Source organism: Rhincodon typus, chromosome 18 (genome assembly GCF_021869965.1).
Source record: "Rhincodon typus isolate 14 chromosome 18, sRhiTyp1.1, whole genome shotgun sequence".
Lineage (NCBI taxonomy): Eukaryota > Metazoa > Chordata > Chondrichthyes > Orectolobiformes > Rhincodontidae > Rhincodon > Rhincodon typus.
Window position 1 is genome coordinate 58,530,043 of NC_063349.1, and position 25,361 is coordinate 58,555,403.

At 42.3% G+C, this 25,361-nt stretch overlaps 1 protein-coding gene across 1 annotated transcript in view; it reads left to right on the forward strand.

Annotated features, from left to right (window-relative positions):
• Positions 1-25,361, forward strand: part of osbpl8 (oxysterol binding protein-like 8) — an 87,600-nt gene that overhangs the window by 9,077 nt on the left and 53,162 nt on the right. Inside the window, exons 4-9 of the mRNA XM_048607477.1 lie at positions 5,762-5,930; positions 12,617-12,863; positions 17,042-17,226; positions 20,497-20,578; positions 22,848-22,946; positions 23,293-23,389. Coding sequence (XP_048463434.1) covers positions 5,762-5,930; positions 12,617-12,863; positions 17,042-17,226; positions 20,497-20,578; positions 22,848-22,946; positions 23,293-23,389 — 879 coding nt within the window. The remainder of the gene's footprint in view (positions 1-5,761; positions 5,931-12,616; positions 12,864-17,041; positions 17,227-20,496; positions 20,579-22,847; positions 22,947-23,292; positions 23,390-25,361) is intronic.

Sequence of the window (25,361 nt, forward strand, 5' to 3'; positions counted from 1 at the left end):
AACTTGGCTATAGGTTTTTACTCGGCGATTCTGCATTGTTGTGTGTTGTATATCTCGAAGTCTGCCTTGGAAGATGCTTACTTGAAGATGAGAGGTTGAATCTCCTTGTTTGCTGATGAGTTCACTCACTGGGAGGGAACATTCCTGTCTGGCACTTGTTGCGTGGTGTCCATTCATCCATTGTCAGAGAGTCTGCATGTTCTCACTGCCAGGCCTCGGGGCATCCTTGCCTGCAGCATATAAGGTAGACTTCATTGGTCGAGTCACATGAGTATCTGCCATGTACGTGGTGGGTGGTGTTCCCACGTGTGATGGTAGTGTCCATGTTGATAATCTGATATATCTCACAGAGGTTGCTGTGGTAGGGTTGCGTGGTATTGTGGTCAAGGTTGTCCTGAAGGTCGAGTAGTTTGCTGTGAACAGTGGTCTGTTTAAGGTTTGGCAGTTGTTTGAAGGTGATAAGTGGAGGCATAGGGATGATCTTGGCGAGATGTTCATAGTCATCAATAACATGTTGGAGGCTGCGAAGAACACGACGTAGTCTCTCCACTGTGGGGGGAATACTGGACGATGAAGAGTACTCTATCGATCGTGTCCTGTACCTGTCTTCTGAGGAGGTCTTTGTGGTTTTTCATTATGGCACATCAGAACTGGTGATCAATGAGTTGAGCATCATATCCCGTTCTTAGGAGGGCATCTTTCAGCATCTTTAGGTGTCCTTCACATTCCTCTTCACCTGAGCTGATCCTGTGTATATGCAAGACTCGTCCGTAGGATATGGCTTCTCTGACATGTTTAGGGTGGAAGCTAGAGAAGTGCAGCATCGTGAGGTTATCCATAGGCTTGCGGTAGAGTGAGGTACTGAGGTGTCCATCCTTAATGGAGATGTGTGTGTCCAAGAATGAGACCGATTCTGAAGAGTAGTCCATGGTAAGTCTGACAATATGATGAAACTTGTTGATGTCGTTGTGTAGTTGTTTCAGTGATTCCTCGCCAGAGGAAAAAAATGTCATCAATGTATCTGGTGTATAGCATTGGTCAGAGTTCCTGCACAGTAAAGACGTCCTGCTTGAACTTGTGCATAAAAATGTTGGCATATTAGGGTGAAAATTTGGCTCCCCCCCATGGCTGTTCCATGTGTCTGGATGAAGAACTGGTTGTTGAAGGTGAAGACGTTGTCGAGGATGAAGTGGATGAGTTGTAGGATGGCATCTGGAAATTGACAATAGTTGTTATTGAGTCCTGAGGCTGTTGCAGTGACACCATCATCGTGGGGGGTGCTGGTGTAGAGTGCTGAAACATCCATTGTGACAAGGGGTGTTTCTGGTTCGCCTGGTCTGTGGTTGCTGAGCTTCTATAAGAAGTCTATAGTGTTGCAACAGAGGGTGGAGATTTCTTGTACAATGGGTTTTAAGATGCCTGCGACATAGCCAGAGAGGTTGTCACACAGGGTCCCTTTGCCCGCTACAGTGGGATGTCCACGTGTGTTGGCTTGTGTATCTTCAGAAGGCAGTAGAAGTCTCCTATGAGAGAAGTACATGGGATGACAGTGCATAGGATACTCTGAAGGTCTGGATCAAAGGCCTTGATCAGTCTATTGAGTTGATGGGTGTGTACTTTGGTCAGATCGGCAGGTAGTTGTTTGTCGTGTTCTTGGTTGTTCAGTTATCGGTAACCTTCTTTGCAGTAGTCCGTCCAACGATGAATCTGGTGTTAATGCATCTTTTGACGGCTTGAGCATACTTGTCAAGCCTAGGGAAGTGGCCTTTTAGAGGGGTCCAATTTGACTCTTTCTTCTTTGGCTGCTGCACTACGGATCTTTTGATGTCTTGGGGTTTGTGGAAGAATTTCCAGAGCCTCATTCGCCTGGTGAATTCCTCTGTGTCTGCCACAAAACCAATGGGGTCTATTTTGGTCGTGGGCAGAAGTTGAGCCCTTGGATGAGAACTTCGATTTTGTTTGGTTGAAACGTGTCGTCAGCCAAGTTGACAATGGATTTCCCTGTGGCGATACCAGTTTCAACCGCGGTGCTGGAAGGCTTGGTTACTGCTGGTGGTGATGCCAAGTTTCTCCAGTTTCCTGTTCTTGGTGTGCAGGTAGATGATGTAGTTCAGTTCCTTCATCTGCTTGGCAGTGTCTTATAGCTGATCCACTGTATCCTGAGTGCAAGCTGTGAATATGGACTCCATCTCGATTTCAAGGCTGTGGTGCCTGCTGTAGAGCTGGTGTACAGGATATTGAGGAGTGTGCGAGACATGCGACAGCAGAGTCGCTCTGTGTAATCTGTGTTGTAGGTTGACTTGAGTGGGTTCGTGACCTGTAGTTGTTTTTGGATCTACTGTGCTTTCTTGCATTGCTGCAGGAACTTGATGTCTGTGCCGACTAGCATGACCTACTTGGAGATCTGCTCCACTTTGAACCATCTGACACTTTTATCACCTGCAGAGACTTGGTTTCAGCCTGTCAACAGTCCACTCATGCTGTTTTTATGATGTTTTGATCTCTCTGCCTATAAGTTCTGTGCCTGTGTGCATTTCTTCACTTCATCTGACAAAGGAGCACGGCTGCGAAAGCTTGTGATTTCAAGTAAACCTGTTGGTCTATAACTTGGTGCCGTGTGACTTCTGACTTTATTGATTTTATTTGATGAATACAGATATAGGTACTTATTTCTCACTATTATTGTGATGGTTCATAAATTAGAATATTTCAACTAAACATGTTTGTCACATATCTTTGGATCCTTTCTGCTTCCAGTTGCCGACTATGTTTACGTCGTAAGGTCCTGTCTAACTTCTTCCTGTTCTCAGAGTCTCTTGAAGATGAATGTACATTTGTTAGCAAGTGCTGTACTGTTACACTTGCAAGGATATTGTTTAACTGTCCAAAAAAAGAAGTTGTTGGAGAAACTCAGCAGGTCTGGCAGCATCTGGACCCAAAACATTGACTCTGCTTTCTCTGCATAGATGCTGTCAGGCCTGCTGAGTTTCTTCAATAATTTCTGTTTTTGTTTCAGATTTCCAGCATCCACAGTTCTTTTGTTTTGTTTTTCTGTTTTAACTGCTTACTTTACAGACTTGTAGATGTTCTTCTAGAATCAGGTCTTTCAGATAACTGGAACAAACACAGTACAGTGTTTGCATTGAGGCAAATACAAGAAAACTGCAGAAAGCAACATCTGGATCTATACAGAGATAGTGAGAATTGCCAGTGCTGGAGTCAGAGATAACACAGTGTGGAGCTGGTGGAACACAACAGGTCAGGCAGAAGAAAGGTCCTGACCCAAAACATCAGCTTTCCTGTTCCTCTGATGCTGCCTGCCCTGCTGTGTTCCTCCAGCTCCACACTGTGTTATCTCTGGGTCTATATATGCTATTTGTAGATCCAACTGAGGTTTTCAACAGTGATGTATGGCAAACTCCAAGCTAGGATCACTGAATAAGTTTGTCGCAATCCTGAACCAAATACATAATGGCGTGGCTAGATGTGCTGGCGCTTGTGATGAGTTATCTGCTGCTTTCTGTGGCAGCAAGTGGCATGAAGCAAGGATGCATGTAACTCCCTAGCTCTTCAGTATCTTCTTTGCTGTAATACTGAAAGAAGCTGCAGAGACATGCCTACAAGCATGAACATTAGGTTCCATTAACGGAAGCTGTTCAATTCTCCCAGACTGTATTCCTCCATCAAGGTCCCAGAGGCAAAATCAGATAGCTTCTGTATGCGAGTGACTGCGTCCTACCTGTGAACAACAAGAACATTCAGACTGTGGTGAACAAATTCTTGAGTGATCATAAAATGTTTTGTCTCCAAGTAAGTTTCACCAAATCCAAATTTGCAATTCAAACAGCACCAGGTGGAGGCTGTAAAGCATTAGAGATAGCCATTGATTCACCATTCTCAAGGTTGTGGAAAAAAATTCTCACATTTGTAGTGTACTTTCTCAGGATTCCAGCAATGATATTTCCAGAAAACAAATCCACCCAACAGACGACTGAATAAGTGTGCTGAAAGCAGCATGGCATGACATTAAACTGACAACTAAAATCAAACTCCAATAGGCCATTGTCCTTTTCACTGTGCTGTATAGCACAGAATCCTGGGTCTGTGAGATGTGCCACGTTAAAACTCTGGAAAGTTTCCACCGAAAAACCCTGACATGCACCATGAGATTTTTATGGCTGGGCACAAGGCAAACAGTCTTCTTCACACTGGTGGTGAAACTATCCTCCAGAAAATTCAACTTTATGGGCAGTCCATGGCTCTCATGATCTCAGTCATGTGTGCCCTATTAATTGGAGATAGATACTTTTTTATTAACCTGTTCATCGATGTTACTATACACCTCTGCAGAATGTGGGACTTGATCCTGAGCATCTTGGCTCAGAGGTAGCGACACTACCACTGTGCCAAAAGGTCCCCAACCTCTAATTGTAGATATTTTTATTTTCAGAACACTGGTATTTCATTTGGAGTTGTTTTTTGGTCACTGCCTTTATGCCCTCTGACTTGGCTTGTTCGGCCAGCTGCCTGGGTAGCAGGAGCGCACAGCGGTCTGGATCTCCCAGAAGCTGATGGTGCTGCGCCAGTTGTAATGGGCCAGGCAGGAAACCTCCCGCACAATGCACTTGAAAAGATCATTGACAAACAAGCTCATGATGTTCATGGCCTTGGAGGAGATGCCAGTTTTGGGGTGAACCTGCTTCATCACTTTGAGGATTGAGTAACTTTATTTCCTTGATTTTCTTCTCCTCTTGCCGTTCTTCACTGGCGACTTGATGATTTTCTTTGTGCCCTTCTTGGAGGTTTGATGTCTTTTCTTTTCATCAGCCATATTGACAATAGATGTCTTTATATCAACGTGTTCAGACATGTTATGACACATGTTTGAGGCAGGGGAGACTTGAATCCAGACGTTATGGCCCAAAGATAGGCAAAGTACCCTGCATCACAACAGCCCTTCACATGTGACATTAGATACTTCTTAATAGACCTATTCAGATGTGTTATGACAAACCTTTGAAGCAGGTGAGACTTGAATCCAGACCTCCTGACTCAGATGCAGGAACACTGTCACTGTGCCACAAGATCAGTTTGGTGACCATAGAACTATGGACCTAGTGCAGGAAAGTGGGACTAGGAGAGGTGGTCATGTATGCGTTGGTGGTTCTGACTCGATTGGCCGAATGGCCTCTTCTGTACTCTGTGATTCTAACCAGTCCTGCCTGACTTCAGGGATCTATGAACAAGAATCCCTTGATCCCTCTGGTCCTCTAAGCTTCCTAGTGTCCTACCATTCATTGAGTACTCACTTGCCTTGTTTCTTCTTCCAGAGTATATCACCTCAAACTTGTCAGGTTTAAATTCCATCTGTCACTGATTTGTCCACTGGCCAATTAATTTATATCCTTGTGTAACCTAAGACCTTCTTTCTTACTGTCAACCACCTGGCCACTCTTTGAGTCACCCATAAGCTTAATTAGCATCCATCCACATTCTCATCTATATCATTATTACGTACATCATGAACAATAAGGGACCTAGCACTGATCCCTGTGGTATGCCATTGGACATCAACCTCCAGTCACACAGGGTTAATTGTGTCCAGGTGGTGAGTTCTAGGATTATACTCATTTGTTTGCAAAGAGGTTTGGTTGGAATTGCACAATATGTAATTTATTTCCATGAATAAAAGCTTAGAAGTGAAGAGAGACTTAAAATCCTCTGTTCAGTTCTTCACTATCTACCTTTCAAACTTATGCAGGAAGATGTTGGATGGATGCTTTGGAACTTGCGCTGAAGTGTTCAAGTCTCCTTAAACGAACGATGATTAGAGAAGGCAAAGAATCTGATCCTTACACCTCGGAAAACTGCCATGTGGCGCTTTTTGGTCTACTGCGAGCAAATGCTCTCCAAAATCCAGAACATGACCAGTAAGTGATTCTTTTGGCACTTGATATTAAATGTTTACTGAGGAGTTTCATGCATTTTTTTAGCATTTCAAAGGGAATGGGGTACAAAAGTAGGGTGGTTTTGCTGAAATATACCACAACTGGAATACTGTGAACAGTTTTGGCCCTTTTATCAAAGATATACTGCATTGGAAGCAGATCAGGGAAGGTTCACTAGGCTTATATAGGTATGGAATACCTTCTGATGGGGAGAGGTTGAGTAGGTTAGGCCTGTATTAAACTGTAATAGAAAAGTGACCTTATGAAATATGCAAGCCAAGGGGACTTGAGAGGGTAGTTATGAAAAGTTGTTTCCCTTTGTGAGAGAGTCTCTGATCAGGGGCATAATCTCAGAATAAGGGGTCATATATTTAAGGCAGAGATGAAAAGGAATTTCTTCTCTCAGCTGGCATTGAATCTGTGGAACCGTGAAGAGGGCTTTCAAAGCTGGGTTATTAAGTATGTTCAGGACTGAAACAGGCAGATTTTTAATGAGGAAGGGAATCAGGGTTTGGTGTAAAGGCAGGAAGTGAAGTTGAGGATTATTAGATCAACCATAATCTCATTGAGCAGACTCAATGGGTTGAATGGCCTACTCCTACTTCAGCATCTTATGATTCGTGTCATTTGTTGAGAAATGTGAAGAGCTGCATATTCAGAAACCAAGCGCTCTGGCACCTGAAGTAATACTGAGGCTGTAGTTAAAATGCTCTGCTAGGAAGGAGTGGTCGACCCCCCCCCCGACCCGATAACTAAAACTGAAACACCCAGAGAAGCTCGCCTTGCCTCGTAAGCTATTAAAGGAGTGGTTAAATGTAGGAAATCCCTGATACTCACTTTATAATCAACAAGTAATAATTTATTTATCTAACTCTAACAGTTAACAAATTAACAGAACTAATAACAGACCAAACAATTCCCCCTTAACTATTCCCAAATAAAACAAAATTCTAATGGTATGCTGTTCCAATAGATTCAAGACCCACTTATATAAACCAAATTAAAAAAAAAAATTGAAGCTTAATCTCTCGAAATTGCAGCCAGTATGTCTTCCGGAATGTTTTTTGCCTTTTTCTTTGTCTTTCAGTCAGGAACACCTTCCTCCATCAAATTCTTGTGTCATGAATATTAGCTAAGAGTGCCATAGTACCTTCATCTAGATGGTGCTTACTCTGAGATCTTAGAGATTTCTGTGAGAGCCAGTGATTTCCTCTTTCTTTAGAGCTGATGGCTGTTGAGAGCTGTTCTCTTAATAGATGGCAGTTTGCTTTCACTCTGATTTTCAAATGTCGTCTTCTTTTATACCCTTGATGACCTATTAATTTCTTATAGTAGTATTGGTCCAAAGTTGTCAAAACCATGAAATTTAAGTTTAATTGAGCTTTGTTACATAGGGCCTAGTTTAAATTAATTGGCTAAATTCAAAGACCTGTTGTTTTGGTAAAAATGCTGCTTTGCCTGCTAACAGCATAGTCTTTTGATGCAGTGTTTCAATTTCAAGAACTCTGTGCATCTGCTACTGCCCACAGACATTTTTTTAACCTCCAAGCATGAAAAACACACCTTTTAAAGGGACCACGCACTCTTGTCCCCATGCCCCCCCTCATTATTTTACAAACAAATTCCAACATCTTGACTTCCAATCCATAAGTACTATACCAACTTTGCAGCATCACTTATTATAGATTTGTCTTTGAAACACGCATTCTCTAATTTCCGGGATTACATAAGAGCTAGGAGCAGGAGTAGGCCGTCCGGCCCTTCGAGCCTGCTCCGTCATTCAATAAGATCATGGCTGATTTTTTCGTGGACTCAGATCCACTTACCCGTGTTCTCACCGTATCCCTTAATTTCTTTATTGTTCAAAAAAAATTTACCTTATCTTTAAAAACGTTTGCTGAAGTAGCGTCAACTACTCCACTGGGCAAGGAATTCCATAGATTAACAACCCTCTGGGTGAAGAAATTCCTTCTCAATTCAGTCCTAAATCTGCTCCCTCTAATCTTGAGGCTATGCCCTCTTGTCCCAGCTTCACCTGCCAGTGGAAACATCCTCTCTACTTCTATCTTATCTATTCCCTTCTTAATTTTATATGTTTCCATAAGATTCCCCCCTCAATCTTCTGAATTCCAATGAATATAATCCCAATCTACTCAGTCTCTCCTCATAAGCCAACCCCCTCAACTCCGGAATCAACCTAGTGAACCTCCTTTGCACCCCCTCCAGTGCCAGTACATCCTTTCTCAAGTAAGGAGACCAAAACTGCACACAGTACTCCAGGTGTGGCCTCACCAGCACCTTGTACAGGTGTAAATGTATTGGCTTTCCAAATTAAACTGATGAAGCGACAATTTGGTAGAATGGAATTTTATATGTAAATGTCACTACTTGCTGTTCAGACAATGCCACTGAAGCAGATTAATTGATCAATAGCACTTTGGACTGTGGAATTCTGGTTTGTCCACATTGGTTGCCATGTTTTCTACATGGCAGGAAAAACTTCATTTCAAAGATAATTCTCTGACTAAAGTACTTTGGGCGACTAAAGTACTTTGGGCAACTAAAGGACATGAAAAGTGTTCTATTCATGACTTTTTCTTATTTTTAATCATTTCTTTAGTGAAGGAAATCATATCCAGTTGTAGAAAGGAAAGAACCATTATTCAATCATTTACCTTTGGTTATATTTAACTTTGACGTATGCTATTGAAAGTGTTGTGAGATTGGTTGTCTTCTGAATGGCAAATGTAATTTTCATAGAGTGCTGCTGTCCTCATATGTACATGTTTAATTGGGGCCCTATCACCCTATTCTGGCAGTTCAGGTATATGTTCAAGTCCAGCCGGCATGAATTGAAAAGTTGGGAATTCTTTCAGTATTTCTGATAACATTTCTATGTTAGCTAATGCCACCAAAAAAAAATGATTTAGCTACCCGTGCATCTTGTAGCTAGTTATTCCTTTCACTGGAGCAGAATAGCTATCTTATACCACGATACTTCACTTTGAGGATTGTACATTGTGTCAATAATCCAATTATAGAACAGCATTTCAACTCCTCTGTAATTCTTGTCCATCTTTATAATTTTTTGTCAGTTTGTGAATGTACATTGTTACCTGTATTGATGGCCTTTTGATTATGCTGAGCAATGTAATTGCATCTTTTATCTCTCATTGAAGATGTTCAGAGGTTGACCCCTCTGGGGCAATCTCTCTCTGCAGCACTGCAATATTATCCCTAATAAATTATTAATAATCCTCCTCATTTCCTTTGTCTACTGAACACCTTGTATCCAGGAAAATTTCATATCCAGTGCTGCCCTTCTTTGAGCCAGGTCCTCTGGTTTTATCACTATATCATATTTTCACGTGATGATCTGCACCTGCACTCCGTGATTGGTTACACTTGGTGGGCTGAATGACCAATTCCGTACTGGATGACTCTGTGATTCTAATCCAGTTTTATAGTTTCATCAGGTTGATGCCTTATTTATCAGCGTGCCCTCCTGCGTTCTTCAATAGACTATCCTTGATGGTAATGGTAGAGTACCGGAGATTCCAGGCTGCACGTTTGGTTTTGGTTTTCCTTCGCAATGAAGTGTAGATGGGGTCTAGCTCTATGTGTTTATTGATGGCTTTCTAGTGGAGTACCAGGCTTCTAGGAATTCCCGTGCTTGTCTCTGCTTTGCTTGTCCCAGGATCCTGGTGTTGTCCGAATCGAATTGGTGGTTTTCCTTATCCATGTGGATAGAGATGAGTGAGTACTGGTCATATCTTTTTGTTGCCAATTGATGTTTGTGTACCCTTGTGGTTAATTCCCTTGCTGTTTGTCCAATGTAGTGCTTGTCACAGTCTCTGCACGGAATCTTGTATATGACATTGGTCCTGTCCATAGTGGGTAGTGGGTCTTTGGCTCGGGTGAACACTTGGCGAAAGGTTGATGTGGGTTTGTGTGCTACTCTGATGCCCACTGGGTGTTACCCAGCAGGGTAATGAAACATCTGTGGAACAGCGAACCAGCTTGGTGAGCCAACCAACCACAATATCCACAACCCAAGCTACAAATCTACTCTAAAACATTAACCTGTGTATCTTTGGATTGTGGGAGAAAACTGGAGCACCTGGCAGAAACACACACAGACACGGTGTGAATGTGCAAATTCCACGCAGACAGTCCCCTGAGGGTGGAATTGAACCTGGGTACCTGGCGCTGTGGGGGAGCAGTGCTAAATACTGTGCCACTGCGTCATCTTTTATAACCATGAAACCATTGTTGATTGTTGGAAAAATCCATCTGATTCACTAATGTCCTTTAGGGAAGGAAATCTGACATCCTTACATGGTCTAACATACATGTCTAGGTTAGCACGGGCAGCATGGTGGCTCAGTGGTTCACACTGCTGCCTCATAGCACCAGTGACCCAGGTTCAATTCCATCCTCAGGCGACTGTCTGTGTGGAATTTGTACGTTCTCCCTGTGTCTGCATGGGTTTCCTCCCACAGTCCAAAGATATGCAGGTTAGGTAGATTGGCCATGCTGAATTTCCCATAGTGTCCAGGGTATGCAGGCTAGGTGCATTAGCCATTGGAAATGCAGGGTTACAAGGATGGGGTGGGTCTGGGTAGGCTGCTCTTCAGAGGGTCAGTGTGGGCTCAATGGGCCTAATAGCCTGCTTCCACGCTGTAGGGATTCTTCTTCTTCTATGTGACTCCAGACCCAGAGCAATGATTTGACTCTAAACTATGCTCTGGATGAAAAACTGTGCTCGGCAGTCGGGGACAGGCAACAAATGCCGGCCCAGCCAGAGACACTCACGTCCCATGAGTGAATTAAAAAGAACGTTTCCTGATTTGTTTGAACATAGCATTTAGGAAGATTGAAGACAAAACTTGGTTTCTGTAAGGCATGTGCAGTGGTCGCTCTTACTAATAGTGTCATGGAGAGATACATTTGTGGCAAACATTTTGGTGGGAATGAGGTCAACTATGTTTTTTTTCTCTTGTTGATTCCCTTATTGCCTGCCAGAGAACCAGTCGAGCAGCTATGTCCTTTAGGACCTGATCATTTTGGTCAATAATGGTGCTGCCGATCCACTCTTGGGAAACCACGTTAAAGTTCTCCATCCAAAGTACGTTCTGAGCCTTTGTCACCCTCAATGCTGCTTCCTGTTGGTGTTTAACATGAATGGGTATTGATTCACTAGGTATGGGAAGGTGGTGCGTGATAATCAGCAGGGACTTTCCTTGCCTACGCTATGAGATTTCATGAGGTCCATAGTCCCAGTTGAGTCTCCTAAGTTAACTCTATCCTGAATGGGTACCACTATGTTGCCACCTCTGCTGGGTCTGTCCTGCGAAAGGCTGCTTACCTGGATTACCAGCATCATTCTGAAGAAGGGTCACTTGACCCGAGCCACTACCTCTGATTTCTCTCCACAGATGCTGCCAGACCTGCTGAACTTTTCCAGCAATTTCTGTTTTTGTTGCCAACATCATTGTTGCTTCGTGTCTGGAGATCTTCTTGACTTGGTGCTGGATTCAAACAGCTTTCAGGAAAGGTGGAGTCGGTGCAGCAGAGGTTGCCAGATCTCTGTGGATACATTTCTTCAACATCAGAGATGAAAAGCATTGCTTTCTCACTGACCACAGAGTCCAGGCCATTATGATTAATTATTAATTAACTGAATCAAGGTTCCAGATTGATCAAGATTTCTCAAAAAGTGAATACCAGATTAGAAAGGTGTTTGATTCTGGTAATTAAGCCATGGCATAAGCTGATCTACGATCCTATATTCCAGCTCCCTTTCAATGTGAAATGTTGAAGTATGTTTGTGCTCCTTGCTGCTTATTCAAATCGTAACACTGATTTCCAAAATGTTAGCCTGTGTACTTTGAAGTAGGTACACGTTTTCTATTAGTTGGACCTGATCACATGGACAATTATTTTCAAGATTGTATACTCATGCTGTGATTATTTTAAAAGCCACTTAAGGGTGAGTCACTTTGAGATGTGGTACATTCATGCTTTTAAGATGCTGTGCCATAAAATCAAGTGCAGTTTTGCAGATGTGAATTGATAGAAAATTGAATGAAATGTCACAGGGACCATACTCCTGCTAGTTCTAATGCTGAACTCAAAAATACATCACTAGTTACTCAAAAATGTAATCCTCAAGAAGCCATATGTGGCTACAGAGATCTAAGGAAGATTGATGAATTATTCTGGAATGTTAGATATTAAAAATAATTTTTCCAACAATTAGTGCTTTATTCCTCTTTTGAGGATGGGCTAACTGGGTCAAGAAGTGGCCCAGTCTCACTTGTTTCACAAGTCCCATTGACCAGAATATTGAAATGCTTTTTGCAAGTTGTTGTTCACGCCAATAAGGTTGATGCATTAATTCTGCAGCTGCTGACTCAGCAATGTTATTGATACAGAAGCTGGGGTTTGTTACAACTTTTCAGTTAATAGTAGCCCATTAAAGGAGAATCAACCTTTAGATATTTTCTGATCAACCTGTTCAGAGATGTTATCACACAGCTCTGAAGTAAATCAGACTTCTACCGGGCCTCCTTTCTCAGAAGTGGGGACACCACCCCTGCACAACAGACCCCCTTAAGAATGAACATTTACTTCTCCAGTTGAAATAAGGTAAACTGTCTTTTCAGGTTAAATGAAAGTGAGATAGAACAGCAGCACTTCAGAGACCATGACCTTTACTCGGATAAGTCAGATCGTGAGAATGAGCCTGATCATGAGGAATCAGATAATGATGCACTTGAGAAAAGCGGAAAAAGTGAGGAAAGTGACTCTGACATATCAGAAAGACATGATGACCTGTACAGTGATCTGCAGCCTGTGGATACAGTTAAGGAAACAAGTTATGTTGAAGAAAGCCATGAAGAATTGGGAGAGGTAAGAGAAGCTGCCTTGGATATAATGGGGTGAATCTTTTTGTTTTGGCTAATTCTGAGTTGAGTCTTTTTTTAAAATTATTTCTGCAAGCCCTAGTGAGATTTCTCACTGTATTTTACTAACCTCACCACATTAACTACAGACCTTGGCTCCACAGTGTCTCTCCCATCCAGTTCCACCCCATTGTACTCCATGCTGTGCACCGAGACAAGTATTGGCAATCAGTGTGGCATTGCCCCTCACCAGGAACATAATGGTACAGCAACCATGAAGCCACAGAACATAGTCAGCGCAAGTTACACTCCGACATCCAGACAACTGCATTCTCTCATGCTACTCACTGTTTAAACACCACGCACGTAGTTTACCTCTTGTTAGCTGCATTCCATCATGTCACTGTCTAAAACACTGCTGCTCTGACCCCAAGGCCTACAAGAGATCCAGACCCTTTGAGAGTCCCGTTGGAGAGCATCGCATTTAGACAGTTGCAAAGATGAACTTTTATTTACAGTCACCAAAAGGGGTCAGGGGTTTCACAAGCTCAAATGAGCGAAAGATGCAGTAGGTAGCCCCTCGTCCCCCAAAAGCTAGCGTTGTAAGGACCTGCACCAAGTAGATAAGAGTGTTGCGGGAAACAGGAGTCATTGCAGTTGCAAGAGTAGTGAGCAAAAACACCTCTAGGAAGAGATGACAGTGATTACACATCACCTGAACATGAATGGAATAGAACCCCTTCCTGCTGATGAATTCTGCAGCATTGTAATATGGTCCTGTCAATGCCAGGTATAGGCAGTTGTTAGCTCTTGGCACCTGGGGGAAGCCAACTGTGTTCCCAAATCCTACTGTCTGGGTTGCAGCATTGACCCTGTTATGGGGGAACAAAGTGAATCGGTGTGATCTTATACAGATGTCATCGGGCACTGTCCCGATGTATTTGTTGGAGCACGACTGAGCAATCCCACACAGATCGTCCATCGTCCCCTGAAAAGAGCCAGTCAACATCTAGCGGCTGTCCCTTCACAGCCCCGGGAGAGGGTAGTTTCCCAGTCCTTGAGTCCCACTCCAGCATCTGGCACAGTCTTTCTGGACATAGGGAACCTGTGCCACCACTGTGCCTTGGTCATCCTGAGAAAATGGAATTGAGGACAAAAATCTCTGACCTTCCGATGGACCCCATGCATCCTGAGGGCCCCAGGCCTTCTGCTGCTCCTGGGCTTTTCATTGCTCTGATCCTCCTTTCTCTGCCTTCGCCTTCTTGGGAAGGCAACCAATATCCCACCACAGGTTTGAGACAGGCTCTTGTTGGAAATACACTAAGTTCTGAAGCAAAGTCATGTCAGACTTGAAACAATAACACTTTTTTTCTTCACACGTTGCCAGACCTACTGAGTTTCTCCAGCACTCTGTCCGTTTGTTTTAAACAAACTGTGTTAGGAACATCGAGTGGAGCAGATTCTAGGCCTCAGAGCAGTCAGTGGTGGTAAACCATCCAGACAAGGGCTACACACACACCTCCATTTATGAGAGTCATGTTGTTACCTGATAATGAGGACCATGTCTCCATCATTCTTTCATCTTTAACCTCAGCATGGGCACCAAATTGAAGATGCTGCACCCACTGAGTGGCCAACACGTGAAATTAAAAAAAGAATGCCTACTGTGCTCTGATTCCCTTCCCCTCCCAGACCTACATCTGCCATGAAACCTTTCATTGCATTCAGAACAGACCATCATTAAGCTTAGATAATTGGTGATGAAGCAAGATTTTTAAAAGTTTATTTATTGTCATGTGTATTTTGTTACAAAATATGGTGAAAAGTGTTGCCACTCTTCAGCACCATCTTAAAACAGAAAAATGAACCAAACCATTGAATATAAAGGCGGAAATTTCAATGTCCCTTCAATGCCCTAACGTCCAGCACACATGGATCCCATGTTTCCAGCCTCAAACTGACACTGACCGTGTCCACCTTGAGTGTTGCTCCAGCTATTTTTCAGTTGCATTTCATATTTAGAGAATGGTGAGTGATGGCCAGGAACACAGCTTGTGGCAAACACCATTGGCTCCGATCTCCATCTCATTGCCAGGTATTCCATCACCTCCCCGCACCAGTTTCCATGCTCCTTTACCTCCAACTACTCTGACAGTCTCTTTCCACTCATTTGGAGACCCGCCATAGTGAAGTTTGCCTCAAACTCCCTGTCCTCTGAGCCATGACATGGTACCTCAATGATGTCCACACTAATCCTCTATGCTCCCCCTGTGGAGGCCACTGGTGCGCATTGCCAATAAACTCTCCCTTCCCATAACCTGCCATGTTCTCCAATGCTATCACTCTTACCCCAAACCCCCAATGTACATTGAGTTTTTCCCTGCTACTGTCCTTGTCTTTCTAACACTCCCCATACCTAGCTCTGTTTCAAGCGCACTGTTAACTCCTCCACCCCATTTAGCTGTGATCCCCCTTTTGGCTGTACAAATCCACACATACATCCTCCTCCTTCAAAGCATTGACCCTCAGGACTGTATATGCCCCGACCTCAAACAGCCCCTCGACTTGACCGACCAGACACCAGAAGCTGTCTTTTAGGACCCTGACTGCTTCTGCTGGCTAACAATTGCCCACTCCTCAGACTGTGCCTCTCTTGACCAGACTAAGGAGTTTCCATCACCATCCACTTTTTGATATGATCTGTGGTTGAATAAGTATGCATTGTGCTTACCACTCGGGTAGTACATGCTGAAGGTGGCACACTGAGGTTTCAGTGTACCATTCATAAACAAATCATTGACAGATCGCATGATATGTGCTAAGAGTAAAGTGTATGTATATTAATGTTTTAACCGTTGGTGAATTCACCATCACACCCTCCTTATTCAACGTGATTCCTAAACTGATTAAAATGAGGAATATTACATTTCATTACATACCAGCAACTTTTTCTTATTTATTAAAACATTGATGTTTCATTGTCTGGGTGACCCTGGACATTGGTGAGAAGGGGCGGACCAGGTGCTGAAGGTTTAGCTGAAAGTACAACTCCTTGGAGATTTGATGTCATTCTTGCTCATCAGTACGGCTGTATTGCCATCCACCATTGGCTGCTGTGCTCTATTGTCCCTAGGCTCTCAAATTCCTTGCTGCCACTACTTCTCTTCTACCCTATTCTCCATTAAAATGCTCCTTAAAACTTTTATTTTTGACTAAGCTTTTGGTCGTCTGCTGTAATAATTTCTACAGGCTGAATGTCAAATTTTGAACATGTCTGATATAACTTGATGCACAAGCGGTTCTCATTTTAAACGTCTGGTAGCAAACTCTGCCCAGCCGTTAAGATCAATGTCACATAAAAACCAAAAGAACTGCGGAGGCTGTAAATCAGGAACAAAAACAAAGTTGCTGGAAAAGCTCAGCAGGTCTGGCAGCATCTGTGGAGGAGAAAACAGAGTTAATGTTTCAGATCCGGTGACCCTTCCTCAGATCAATGTCACCATGCTTTAGGGAGAGCTTCAGAGCCTTTGGGCTGTTTTCGTTACCCTCCCTGGAAGGTTCGTCTTTGAGAGTCGAGAGAACAAGAGCTGCAGATGCTGTGATATAATATATTACTTGCTGTTTATATACAGAACAAGAGCCCAGGTCTCTGTTGTTTCCTGTGATTCTATCTATGGAGGTTTCCATGTCTTGCATCACTGCTACGACCTCCAGGAATTAACCTGACCAGCAAGTTTTCTTCCTGTTTGACATGATGGTGCAGTAGTGAGAGAGGAAATTTTGATTTCCTGCATTTCCAATTTTCTTCCGTAATTTATTATTTTCCAACTTATAAATGTTTATCCAAAGAGGTGACACACTGCTAGGTGGATAGATATAATGTGGATGTTGTAACACAGTGGTTGATGGATATAACGTGTTTGATGTTCTGTTGCCTTTCATGGGGCGACATGTAATGTTGACAAAACAATTAGAAGTATAGTGCAAATTTCATAATTCATATCAATTTGCTAATGTTGTAGCTTTGCAGAATTCAATTTAATTTTCTGCAACAAAAAAATGCTGCCAACATGTTTACTGCATGCAAAGTAAGTTGCCCAGTCTAATTCCATCCCCAGTTGATTGGGGAGTATGTTTGGAAAAACATTATTTTCTTTTCTTTTTCCCTTTTCCACAAAAAAAAAGACAGGTGAAGATTCTCAGACAGAAGTTGTATCTGAAGAAAACAAAAGTCTGATATGGACTCTCCTGAAACAAGTTCGGCCAGGAATGGACCTCTCGAAAGTAGTGCTGCCTACATTTATCCTGGAGCCGAGGTCATTCCTAGACAAGTTATCAGACTATTACTACCATGCAGACTTTCTATCACAGTGAGTACACTCTGCTGACATAGGTATTTTGTTTCATCCCCCGATTTGCAGAGGGGAAAGGTGTGATAATTTCCTCTTTTCTCACCTTGCAAATGACCACGACAAAATGCACCTTGGGAACTTTGTCTCTTGTGTCTGATCCAAATAGGCTTTCTCAGAAGTTTAAATTAAAAAAAGGCTAAATCTTATTTGACCACATGTCAGTGCAACAATCACCCACTCCTCATTCCCACGGATGCACGTGCACATATGAAAAAGTAATTTCTGAAGATTTAGCATGCACTAGTTATCGTAATGTTTTTTGTGAAAAGTCACTTCTGATTGTGTGGATAGTATTTGAGATGTTGCAGACCCTGTCTCGATATACTGGAAAAAAAAATGAAAGTTGGAGGTCTTTTGTGAAAATTCACACTGGTCCGTGCCAATCAACCCCAGGTTTCTGGCATTCTAATCAATGCTGACCAAGCTCCCTGTTGTGAAAAGCTATAATCTTGCATCTAAAAGAAGTAACCCTCTCTTCTCTGCCTGAAGTAACTACTTTAAGGCATGGTCCCCTTTTCATGCTGGTGAGAGATGACTTCCCTCTAATTTTCACAAGACAAACGGGCCTGTCATGGAACCGCAGAACCTCAATCGTGCAGAAAGAGGCCATTCAGCACATCAAGCCTGCACCTATACTCGAAAGAGCATCCAGCCCAGACCTGCCCCAACCTCCCCCTACTCTATCACCGTAATCCCATACTTCCCATGGCCAATCCATCCTAACCTGCACATCCCTGGAAACTAGGGGGCAATTTACACTGGCCAGTCCACCTAACCTACACATCTTTGGACTGAGAGGAATCTGGAGCACCGAGTGGAAACCCACGCAGACACAGGAAGAATGTGCAGACTCCACACAGACAGTCACCCGAGGCTGGAATCAAACCTGGGTCTCTGACGCTGTGAGGCAGCAGTGCTAACCACTGAGCTACCCTGCCACCTTGTCCTGGCCAGTTCTTATCAATAATAAGGTACTTTCAAATTTTTCTCATCACAAGCCAATTTCAGTCATATGTCTGAACAGTATCACAATAGAATGGATAGTCAGAGACTTTTTCCCAGGGCGGAAATGAGTATTACAAGGGGGCATAATTTGAAGGTGATTGGAGGAAGGTATAGAGGAGATGTCAGAGGTAGGTTCTTCACGCAGAGTGGTGGGTGTATGGAATGCACTGCCAACGGTGATAGTGGAGTCAGATTCAGTCAAGCGACTCTTGGATAGGCGCATGGATGATAGTAAAATGTAGGGTATGCAGGGTAGTTTGATCTTAGTAGGATAATAGGTCGGCACAACATCATGGGCCGAAGGGCCTGTCCTTCGCTGTACTGTTCTATGTTCATCTATATTTTCCATTGTCCACACATTGGTTTGATGGTTTAGCAGTTGCTCCATGATGAAGAGGATTTGATTTGCTTGTATTCCACAAATGAATTATGATAGAATCATACATCTCTACACAAGAGAAAAAAAAACCCTTTGGCCCATCACATTGCACTGGTTAAAAAAGAATCATTTAACTCTTGTAATCCCATTTTCTAGCATTTGGCCCACAGCCTTATCTTCACATTGTTTATTTGAGCTGCACTTTCATGGTGCCAGCAGATTTAACTGTCATTGTGACTTTGTCTTTTCAATGGAAGGTAGCAGTGCAGGTAGGTAAGGTGGTTAAGAATGTACATGGAATACTTGCTTTTATTACCTGAAGCATAAAATGCAAAAGCAGGAAGATTATGCTGGAACTGTATAAAACACTGCAGACCACAGCTGGAGTACTGGGTGCATTACTGGTTGCCACATTATAGAAAGGATGTGATTGCACCAAAAAGGGTGTAAAGGATATTCACCAGGATGCTGCCTGGGCTGGAGGATCACGCTATGAGGAAAGGTTGGATAGTCTGGGGCTTTTTCCCTGGAGCAGCATATGTTGAAGAGGGACCTGATAGAGGTGTGTAAGATTATAAGGGGCATAGTTAGGGTGGATAGGATGGTATATTTTTTCCCATTAATAGAATCGTCAGTAACATGATGGCATCGATTTAAGATCAGAGCAAAAAGGGCAGGAGAGTTGAGAAATATTTTTTCACCCAGTGGGTGATGAGAATCAGAAACTCACCGCCTGAAAGGGTGGCTAAGTCAGAAACTTTCAGAACATTTAAGTAGTATTCAGATATTCGTATCCATTACTGTAGCTTTAGGGCTGTAGAACAAAAGCTGGAAATAGGGTTAGTGTCCCTCTGGAGCCCATTTTATGAAGGTCCACATTATATGCTGCCTTTTAAAACTTGTATCCCATCTTCCCATCGAATTTACAGGCTCATGACATGACCATGACACCCCACCCAGCTTCAACTGCTTCCTTCCTAACCCCGAACCAAGATATTTCCACAATTATGTCCCATGGTTTTCCTTTTCCTCACTCCAGACCTCCTCTGACATGGTTATATTAGCTGTCATCCTCTGAAGATGTGACACCAAGAGTGGCAAATGTGTTTTAATTTTTAGGACTGTAAGGAAATTGAGGAATTATGAAGATCAGGTAGAAAAATTGAAGTTGAGGGGGAAAAAACACCCAAGACATAGGGGCAGAAATTAGGCCATTCAGCCCATCGAGTCTGCTCCGCCATTCAATCATGGCTGATAAGTTTCTCAACCTCATTCTCCCGCTTTATCCCCGTAACCTTGATCCCCTTGACAATCAAAACCCTATCTATCTCTGTCTTAAATATATTCAAAAAACAGCATAATCTTAACTGAATGTCTGAAGAGTCAATGAATTTAATTACATATTTATGCTACTATTATTTATGTTCTTAGAAATTGAAGATCAGGATCTTTAGAAATCTGCCCAGGGTTTTTATGCCTTGTGATGTTTCATCACTCCTTTGGATCATAGGTGCTGAGGATAATTGTGTCCTTATAACCGCAGGTCAGCTGAGTGACACCTACAGTTATGGAATCTACCAAATATCACAAATAAGTAAGGTTTCGGGAAACCTTCTCCACATTCCCATTTCAAGGAATTTCGCATTAAATCTGAAAAAAGGACACTTTTCTGATGAATAATACTGTGATAGCTACCAGAACTGGACTCTTGAACCCTAATATATTTCCTTCCAATAACTTGGTCTAATATAACAAGAATCTGAGAAACTTTAAGAATTATTTTGTATAATATTAGTCTCAATCAGATTTGGCATGCACCAAGTCTAAGTATTTGTTTCTCCCAGAGCTGCAGCAGAGGAAAACCCATACAGTCGCTTGAAGAAAGTGACAAGATGGTATTTGTCTGGCTTCTACAAAAAACCAAAGGTTTGTTTTTATTAGATCTATTGCTTCAACTCCTTGAAAGAAAAGCTCTTTCTGATTAAGTCTATCTCTTATGTTCAATTTATAAATATTATGTATTTGAAGAACAAAATGCTTTGAACTAACATGCAAAGAAAGAAAAGGTGTGTATTAATTTAGTGCTGTTAATAATCATGACATATTGCAACACCTTACACGGAAGGATGTCTTTTAATGAGCAATCACTGTTGCTGTGTAAGCTAACATGACATTGCTTACACACTGCACAATCTCACAATTGACAAGTAATCCAGTAATTTGTTCACCTTTGGACAGTGTGGCAGTGATGGCAGGTATTGTCATATTGATGAGCTCAGTGGAAGAACTTCCTTTAAATGGAACCATGGAAATTTCATCTCTGCCAAAGAGATTTCAGTTAATTTGCTATCCACAATATGCAGCTCTTAATTAATAATACAAAATTCTCTCAACCTAGACTATGTGCTTAAGTCCAGAGTGCAGACTGAATTGCTTCAATGTCAGAGTGCCCCAAATTGCTCAGTGACACCCAGTTTGGGTTCCGCCAGGTCCACTCAGCTCCTGACCTCATTACAGCTTTGGTTCAAACATGGACAAAAGAGCTGAATTACAGAGGTGAGGTGAGAGTGACAGCCCTTGACATCAAGACTGCATTCGACCGAACGTGGCATCAAGGAACCCGAGCAAAACTGAAATTAGTTGGGAATCAGGCAACAAACTCTCCATTGCTTGGAGTCACACCTGGCACACAGGAGGATGGTTGTGGTTGTTGGAGGTCAGTCATCTCAGTTCTCGGACATCTCTGCAGGAGTTCCTCGGAGTACTGTCCTAGGTCCAACCATCTTCACCTGCTTCATCAATGACCTTCCCTCCATCATAAGGTCAGAAGTTGGGATGTTCAGGATGATTGCACAGTGTTCGATACCATTCATGACTCCTGAGACACTGTAGTAGCCCAAGTCCAAATCTAACAAGATCTGCACAATATCCAGGCTTAGGCAAAACAAGTGGCAAATAAGATTTGCACCACAAAAATGCCAGGCAATGACTATTTCCAATGGAAGACAATCTAACCACTGTCCCTTGACATTCAATGATGTTACCATCACTGAATCCCCCACTATATCCTGGGGACTACCACTGACTAGAAACTCAACTGGACTCGCCATGTAACAGTGGCTACAAGAACAGGTCAGAAGCTAGGAATACTGTGGCGAATAGCACACCACCTGACTCTCCAAAGCCTATCCACCATCTATAAGGTACAAGTCAGGAATACTCCCCAGTTGCCTGAATGGGTGCAGTTCCAAAACACTTCAAGAAGCTAGACACCATCCAGAACAAAGCTACCTTCGGCACCACATCCATAAGCGTCCACTTCTCATCCCCACTAACACCTGAAGAAGGACTCAGGCTCTGAAACCTTGTGTTTTCAAATTAGCCTGCTGGACGAGAACCTGTTGTTGTGTGATTTCTGACTTTGTCCACCCTAGTCCAACACCAGCACCTCCACATTATCCCCACTGAAAGCAGTGTGTGTTATCTACAAGATCCTTAGACAGGACCCTCCAAACCAATAACTACTTCCACCTAGAAGAATAAGAACAGCAGATGTATGGGAACGCCACCGCCTGCAAGTTCCCCTCCAAGCCTGTGACCATCCTGACTTGGAAATATGTCACTGTTCCTTCACCGTCGCTGAGTCAAAAATCTTGGAATTCCTTCCTTAATGGCACAGTGGACTGTAAAGTTCAAGTAGGCAGCTAACACCACCATCTCAAGGGCAATAAGCGATAGATAATAAATGATGGCCAGCCAGCAATGCACACATCTCATGAGTGAATTCAAAACAAGCTGAACAAATCTACACCCTATTCTTCTGTGGAAGTACAATGCCAGATATATGCTGGTTTCATTATTATCAGGCATGGAAATTTGTAAAGTTAACCAGAAAGGCTATGCATACATATGTATGGAGTATAAGAAAATATTTAACTATAAATAGATCATTTCTCGGCTTCGCAGCTTTACTTGTACTTTAAAATATTGTATGTGATTGGTCTGTGTTCTTCTGTGAGGCTGACATAGCATTTTATAGTAACAAGTTTGCTGTTTTATCCTTAGCAAGCAAAAAACAGCAATTACCTTTAAATTTTCTGTATACATTCTTGGTTCTTTTAGTAAGTTTGGTTTTCCTTTGACAAGAATCAGTTTCTTTGCAATAAACGTATTTTTTTTTTTTGTTTTCACAAAGGGCTTGAAAAAACCATACAATCCAATTATTGGTGAAACATTCCGGTGTATGTGGATTCACCCAAAAGCGAACAGCAGGACATTTTACATTGCCGAACAGGTATTTAAAAAAAAGAAATTCAATCATCAGAAATGGGCTGTCATGCTAGAATAATTACTAAATTTATAGTTTGTTATGGTTATTTTTCCAAAAATAACTGGCAATCTGTTGTTGCTCTTTGAAAATGTCACAAGCAGTTTGTACAATCATTGCAATGTGTTCTTTGGTGTCCTTCACTTATCAGTTAACTGTTGTAAAGTACAATTCTGTAAAAGACTTCAAAAAGTCTCTTGCTTCCCATTATTAGTACGAGACTTGAATCATGAACTTTTGAATATATTTTCACAAAATGTTTGTTTATATTCAACTACTTTTGCAACATAACTGAATTGTCTCCCCCCTCTAGGTGTCTCATCACCCTCCTGTGTCTGCATTCTATGTCAGTAATAGAAAAGATGGGTTTTGCATCACTGGCAGCATCTTGGCCAAATCAAAATTTTATGGTGAGTTTGTTTTTGTTGTACAGAAGATATGAGAAGGAATTCATTTCAAATGGGGAAATATGGAATATACTGAATCAAAACCAGGTTGTTGGTTTATGTTTAAAGATTTCAACCTTGACTTTGACTGTTAATTAATTCGAAGGATTAGATGACAGTTTCTAATTGGCCTATCAGCATGAGAAGTAACATCCAAAGAATGATCATTTATTGACACAATACAAAAGCACCTATGAATACGAAGTCTTGCGGCTTTGAGTTGAGTCTAATTGTGTCCAAAAGAAGTTGGATAACATGGCTACCACCTGCTGGTGTTCGATGTGGGATAAGATAGGTGCTAAATCAGGGTGTCCAGATTTGATGGGGATGTAAGCTGATAAATTAAGGCAATCAATAGCTCAATAGAAGTGTACAGGAAAGAAAGATAACTATTAAAAGAGCTACATGTTTAGATTTCTGATTTGGTTCATTTCTTAGTGTTGGGGTTGGCTTATCTCAGTTGGTAAGTTTCATTAAATCAAAAGATTGTGTTGAAGCCCTTTGACAGTACATGGGCAAATAATCTATTGAGACAGTCTTGTGTGGTCCTTCAAGAGTGTCATGTTGTAATATTGTCTTTAGAAGAAATGTTCAACCAAGATCTATACTCCCTGTTCACTTGACAGTTACAAGGTTATTTATCGCTGTTAACCCTGCTCGCCCTGTATCAGGTGGTATTCAAATGACCACTCCTTCATCGGGCAATAAATACTCAACAGATCTGGCAGCATTTGTGGAGTGAGAAACAGAGTTAACATATTAAGTTATTGATTCATTATCCGATCAGAACTAGGAAAGGTTAGAAATGTAATAGGTTTGGTGCAAGAGGGAAGGTGGGGAAAAGGGAAAAAAAAATCTATTTCACACCAGCCCTTTCATTTTTTCCCAGTTTCCCCTTACTTAGAACTTTTCACATGCAAACATAGGAAATAGGACCATGAGTAGGCCATTCAGCCCTTTGAACCTGCTCCACGTTTCAGTATGATCATCCAATTCAGTACCCCATTCCCACTTTCTGTCATATATTTAATCCTAAGAATAATATCTACACCTTTCTTGAAAGTCTTCAATGTTTTGGCCTAAATAATTTCCTGAGGCAGAGAATTCCACAGACTCAACATTCTCAGTGAGAAGAAATTCGTTCTCATCCCTGTCCTGCGGGTCGACCCCTTATCCCAAGACCATGACCACAGGTCTTCGCTTATCGAGAACATCAAACATATTCACACATGGGAATTCCTAGAGGCATGGTTCTCCAACGTAATGCAATCAACAAACATAGAATTGGACCCCATATACAAACCCATTCAGATCAAAACCAGAAATGACAGTACTCACCATAACGGACCAAACAGTATAAATTCCAAACAGAGTAGAATAACATCGCTTCATCAGATGCTCCACTGATGATGTCATCTAGCATGGTGACGAAGCGTCTGAACAAGAACAAGCCAGCTCGGCGAGCCAGTCAACAACCTCACCCACAACCCAAGCTACAGATCTTTGCCAAAACTTTAAGTTCAAGAGCATTTCTGCAGGAATTTCTCCGGGTAGTCCCCAGCATCTTCAGCTGCTTCAGTGACGACCTTCCCCTCCATCATAAGGTCAGAAGTGAAGTGTTCACTGATGGATTGTATGATGTTTATTACCATTCGTGACTGCTCAGATACTGAAGCTGTCCATGTTCAAATGCAGCAAGACCTGGACAATATTCAGGCTTGGGCTGACAAAGTAGCATGTAAAATAAGCATTTCGCAATTGCCAGGCAATGACCATCTCCAACAAGAGAGAATCTTAACCATCGCCCTTGACATTTGATGCCATCACCATCACTGGATCCCCCACTATTTAACATCCTGGGATTACCGTTGACCAGAAACTGAACTGGACCATTCATATGAACATAGTGGCTACAACAGCAATATAGACACTGGGA